The 5,415-nt window shown below is 33.4% G+C and overlaps 2 protein-coding genes across 2 annotated transcripts; both read right to left on the reverse strand.

The window, feature by feature from the left end:
• Window positions 1-1,141: 1,141 nt before the first annotated feature.
• LOC111917909 (uncharacterized) lies at window positions 1,142-2,219 on the reverse strand. Its single transcript, XM_023913547.3, has one exon. The coding sequence runs from the start codon at window positions 2,019-2,021 to the stop codon at window positions 1,368-1,370; it is 654 nt and encodes a 217-aa protein (XP_023769315.1). The 5' UTR covers window positions 2,022-2,219; the 3' UTR covers window positions 1,142-1,367.
• Window positions 2,220-2,909: 690 nt separating this feature from the next.
• Window positions 2,910-4,878, reverse strand: LOC111917908 (chloroplastic group IIB intron splicing facilitator CRS2-B, chloroplastic). Its single transcript, XM_023913545.3, has 8 exons — window positions 4,721-4,878; window positions 4,363-4,573; window positions 4,159-4,243; window positions 4,015-4,082; window positions 3,815-3,865; window positions 3,666-3,739; window positions 3,314-3,449; window positions 2,910-3,118 (listed from the first exon to the last, which is right to left on the reverse strand). Exons 2-8 carry the CDS (start codon window positions 4,567-4,569, stop codon window positions 3,002-3,004), a joined length of 738 nt encoding a protein of 245 aa, XP_023769313.1. The 5' UTR covers window positions 4,570-4,573; window positions 4,721-4,878; the 3' UTR covers window positions 2,910-3,001.
• Window positions 4,879-5,415: the final 537 nt, after the last annotated feature.

A 5,415-nucleotide genomic window follows, 5' to 3' on the forward strand; every position in this document is an offset into this window, starting at 1 on the left:
TAGATCATATTGAAATTCCTAACATTTGCTTCTTGTTAAATAGTTTTTTTTTAATCTCAACAAACCGGCATTGAAAAAATTAAGATAATCAAGAAAGAAAGAAAGAACCAAGGTTGTGTTGGCTTTTTGTAATCCTAAAAATGGAGAACTAAAAAACCGAAAAAGACAAAACTGCCCTTCTTACCCCTTCTCCACATTCACACTTTTTTGACGAAGCATGTGTTGTTTGTGTTTGTACAATCTGTCCCCTCTTTTCAGTTTAAGATTTGGCAGTGAACCAAGAAAAAAGTTTTACAAGTCTTCTCATCCTCTCTTGTTCTCTCTTTTGCATCTGTTTTCCCTGATCGTGATTGTAGCAGGGTAAAGATGATGATGACAAGAAAAACAGTGGTGTTGCGACAAATATAACAATTAAAAGTGTTTGTGATAGGAATTGAGTCTCACGAGGCTCATAAAATCATTTGTTTCTAGGGAAACCAAGACTATATACTAAAATCCCAATATTTTCAACAATTTGACAAGAAAGTCCTAAATTTTACTTTTTTTTATAGTAAAGTCTTAATTCACAATTTGACAAGAAAGTTTAAACTATATTTTTTTGACAGTAAAACCCTAATTAACGGCTAACCGGCAAAAAAAAGTAAACATGTCAAAAACTGTTGGTAGTTAGGACTTTACTGTAAAAAAAACAAAGTTTTACACTTTCTTGTTAAATCACTGAAAATATTAGAATTTTAGGGTATATATCCCAAAAATATTTGATAGAATTATTATTATTGCGATTTTTTTCTTGTAGAACTAAACAATCAATTTTTTTATAAGAAAACAATGAAGGGTTGATGTTCAAAAAATAAATTAACTAAACTCCACACTCTTGTTCTAAAATGATTTTGATTTCGATTCTTGTTTATAAATATATCACACTGATCATGTTAAAAACATGCAACATGCCTCCAAACACTTCATGTACTAATTGTTTCTTAGTTATAACCCGAATTAAGATTGCTTTTATTGTATTTTAGAAATAGATTAGTAGTCCATTTGGGGTTATGCCATCTAGTATTTTATATATATAATTCTTTATACGAATCTTCGTTAATTGAATTTGTAAAAATAATATTAATTTTTCTAAAACTAGAAATAATATCAAATCAAATCTCATTACTTAATTTCCAAAGCAAATCAATATACCAAGGATTTACACGAATATTACATACGAAAGCCCACTCAAAAACTTTGTACAAATCCAACCAAAATATGAAGAAAGAAATAACAAGAATAATAGAAGATTTTTAAAATCAAAACCTCATTTAAATGTAAAAATAAATCGAAAAAATAAAAAATATTGAATATTAGTAAAGTAGAATTCAATTAAACTGTCTACTTCCCAGCACAGTAGTCCTTCCTCCGCCCCTGTTTCCGGTGATCCTCCCGCCCTTGTTTTCGCCATTAATGGCGTTTGCAGCTGCCAAGGAAAATTTCTTCAATTCATCCATGTTTGCGTAGCTTTTTCTCGCCGTCAACATCCCACGGCCGCTCTTCTCGCCGGAAACAGACGACTTACTCCCTATCAACTTCGCATTAATCTCATATAACCTCGAAGAACTCTTAGCCGGTGGTGTTGCAGATTTCTCTGCCACCGGTGGAAGTGCCGGCTTCCTGTTCTCTTTCCTCAATGCAGACGAAAAGTCCGGAACAGATTGTGTCAAAATAGACGACCCTTTCCGCCGCTTTGCCGGAGCTTTCAGTTGACTTTCCGGTGTGGTGGAGATATTACCAGAACGATGATCTTTAGGTGGTCGTTGAGGTGAGCTAGCCATGGATTTCAACCGGATTTTTGATTCTCGGAGATCGGCGTAAGCTTTGTATCTGGGTCCTCTCTCCATGATGAAATTGTCGGTAGTGAGATGTAAGAAATTAGGGTTTTTGGTGTCTCTGAATTGTGAAAGGATGAGAGATTTAGGATCGAGAATGGAGAAAAGGTGATCGGAGGTGGTGGCTGAGGGTTTTTCTCCGGCCATCGTTGATCGGAAGTTGAGAATGTGATTTGTCGTTAATGGTGGTGATGGGTGCTCTTTGTTTTAAAAAGAGTTCTCCAACGGTCTAATTTATGAGACTTGAGGTGGGGAGGGGGGTAAAGTGTACTTTTTGATTTCTTAATTTCACTTTCCAACGTTCTTATTGAATTTTTGGAGCATGTACTCGATTAAAAGAAGCTAAATTTTGCATGTTCCAATTTACCCCCTTTGCGTTTGTATATTTGCTGAAACTTCATGATTGTTAACAAAATTAACAAAAATGATATGATCGTGGAAGAGATGTCATTTATGACCTAAACTCGCCACAAATAGGGAAAAAGATACTCTAAATTTGACAAGTGTTATTAATGGTTTGTAGAAGGAAATAATCTTCTTTATTAAACAACATTATTTTTGCTGTTTTTAGAGCCATTACAGAATTAAAAGCAACTATAAATTCAAAGGTCTAAAACAAGAAAACCATTTCACTTTCAACCAAAATTTTCTACATAACACTTGTAATATTCTCGGATAGGGGCAATATGGACAAATAACATGTTTTTGCTTTGTCAACATTGGCGTTTAGTTTGCAATCTTTGAATGCGTATGGAGTGAACGATCCTTACTTGTATGTAACATTTAATCTGGCAAACAATATTTTATATATTTCTATTGAATCCCACTTTGAGATGCACACATTTTTTTTTTTGCCAAAAATAGAAAAAAAGGAAGAAGAAGAAGATAAAAGAGTACAAGGGCTGTTTTGGGCATTTCTGAAAGTTGAAGGTGCTAAATCTAACACGTAACATTGGGTCCAATACAAGCAAGCTTTTGACTATTCTAATGTTATTATTGTGGGGGTAAAAGCAAATGAAACTAAGTCAAAAAGCATGGTGTAAAGGTACATTGATCTCATTGTATTTTCCTTCTAAAAATAATAATTTAAAATCCATGAGGTTAATTACTACACAATGAGTTCATTCTCAAACTTTGTTATATTTGTATTTTTGCCCTAAATTAAACCTCGTGATCCTATCGTTGAATCCGTTCAATACCAAACTCCTCACCGCATCTACCCCTTGTGCCAACGCTCCATCTATCTGCAAATTCCATAAATCTCAATACATTTAATTCTACTGCTATAAAGACATTCACGTCTTTTGCACAAACAACAGATTAAGAGTCAGTCCATGTCCCACCTTTTGAGTGAGACATAAAGTTACATTATTTGTCCTACTGACATCAGTCCCAGTCAGTCAGCCAATGCAAGCCAAATACAATACTATTTTTTTTACCTCTTTTTGTTCCACATCACTAAATTTCTGCAAAAGGAACGCCTTCATGTCCATGGTGCCAGGTGGATTCCCAATTCCTATACAGAGTCGAGGGATTTCACGACGACCATCTAAATGTTCAATAACACTCTTCACTCTAAATTAAAAAGAAAAAAAATGTTATCAATTTTATATATATATATATATATATATATATATATATATATATATATATATATATATATATATATATATATATATATATATATATATATATATATATATATATATATATATATATATATATATATATATATATATATATATATATATATATTACATTAAGTTCATCAAGATTGGTAAATGAATGTACCCATTATGATACCCATGGCCTCCTTTAGGTTGAAGCCTCAAAACACCATTTGGTAAGCTCATCTCATCATATATCTAAATACATGAAGTTACATAATGAAATTACAAAAATGTCCCTATATGTTCTACTTTATAGGGTGAAAGAAATACCAGTAAAATATGACGCAGTGGTACTTGATAATATGCAGCAAGCGGCCCAACCTAGTTAAATAAGATTACAATACAGGGTTAATATCATAAATAGGTAACAAAGTAACAAATTATTTGTTTTTTTTTTTTTTTTTATATACAAAACACCATTGTCAAAAATATGTTAAAATATATAGTATGGATTATAAGTGAAAACCAACCGATTCTCCACTAAAATTCATGTATCCTTGAGGCTTTGCTAATAGAACAGGTACCTCTCCAATAGAACCTGTACTGATTGCAGAAAAGAAGGTTTAGATGAATACTTGATGTTAAATTTATCAGAAATGTTTCAAATTGTATACCTATTCCAACCAAAGCCTTTGATTGTATAGTGTTCATCACAATCCTTTCTTCTTGAGATATGCGTTCAATCATTTCAAAGCCAACCTAATCATATAAGTTTGAAAAGCACTTCATTTTAGAGTCCAACCATATCAACAAAACAAAACCCTAAAGCCTAATAACACGAATTTGAAATTCAGAGAATTGGGTTACGAAAATCTTACATTGTGGCGAGTTCCGTGATACTTGTTGCCAGGATTCCCCAATCCGACAATTAGCCATGGAGTGTACTCTACTTTAACCCCATTAGATTTCGGTAATGTAGCCGATACACGAAGCCCACCCCTTTTGAGATTTTGAGGGTTTTGGGAGTGGAAACTGGTTTTTGGATAAGATAAGCAAGGTTTAGGGATTGATACGGCATACAACATTGACCTAATTTGAAAATTGTAAGGATTAGATTCGACTTCAGGAATTGTATAGGTTTATCATATAAAAAAACATCAGAGATTCGAAACGAAACGAAACATTCATAGTAACTGGTTTTCAGTATAAACAGATGAGCTTCAGTAGCAGGCTTACCTCTCTAATCTCCAGCTAGCCGGAATCGGTAGAATTTTGAAGTGTATATGAAAGACAACAAACGAGTTCACTAGCTTGAGATATTTTGCTCGAATTCCTGGATAAAAGCTCGTTCTTGTTTGTGTTCCATGGATGGAGAGGCTTTTTGGGAGGCAGAATTTGACGATCCATACAAATATCTCCCCTGTACTTTGACTTAAATTGTTAATACCCCCTAAAGCAGTGATGATTTACACTTTCTCCTCTTTTATCACAATATATTAAGAAAAGGTCATTGACCTTATTTCGGTGTTGGACGCTTAATTTAACCCTATTTCGTATAGTAACCGTAGGATTCAATTACGAGGACATAAAGTCTTTGAGATTATATTGTTTAAGATATTTATATATAATCATCTTATCCAAATTTTATCGGTTATAAGAAATAATTATAAGGGTGGAAGGTGTAGAAGCGGGTTGGAGATACTCTCGATACCTCCAAGATGAGATGTCTGAGCTTCAATTGGTACTGCTGGTACTGCTGAAGTGAGGTGAGGTGAGTAACCGAACCCGCAAAGCTCTCTCTCTCTCTCTCTCTCTCGTTTTAGTTGTACTACACGCTTAAGAACTTGTACGAATATAGTTTTGTATGTTTTTAAGACTTGTATGAGTTTGAAAAAATAGATTTCTATATGTTGCGGATTGGAAAGATGAAA

The sequence above is a fragment of the Lactuca sativa genome, chromosome 4 (genome assembly GCF_002870075.4).
Source record: "Lactuca sativa cultivar Salinas chromosome 4, Lsat_Salinas_v11, whole genome shotgun sequence".
Taxonomy (NCBI): Eukaryota; Viridiplantae; Streptophyta; class Magnoliopsida; order Asterales; family Asteraceae; genus Lactuca; species Lactuca sativa.

What these genes read in the sequence shown, in the direction of transcription:
- LOC111917909 (XM_023913547.3), bottom strand. Translation starts at nt 2,021, where the DNA reads ATGGCCGGAGAAAAACCCTCAGCCACCACCTCCGATCACCTTTTCTCC.
- LOC111917908 (XM_023913545.3), bottom strand. Translation starts at nt 4,569, where the DNA reads ATGTTGTATGCCGTATCAATCCCTAAACCTTGCTTATCTTATCCAAAA. An exon ending in TGAATTTTAGTGGAGAATCG is followed by an intron (nt 3,866 to 4,014) that starts GTTGGTTTTCAC and finishes TTATTTAACTAG; the next exon opens with GTTGGGCCGCTTGCTGCATA. An exon ending in CACTGCGTCATATTTTACTG is followed by an intron (nt 3,740 to 3,814) that starts GTATTTCTTTCA and finishes TCATGTATTTAG; the next exon opens with ATATATGATGAGATGAGCTT.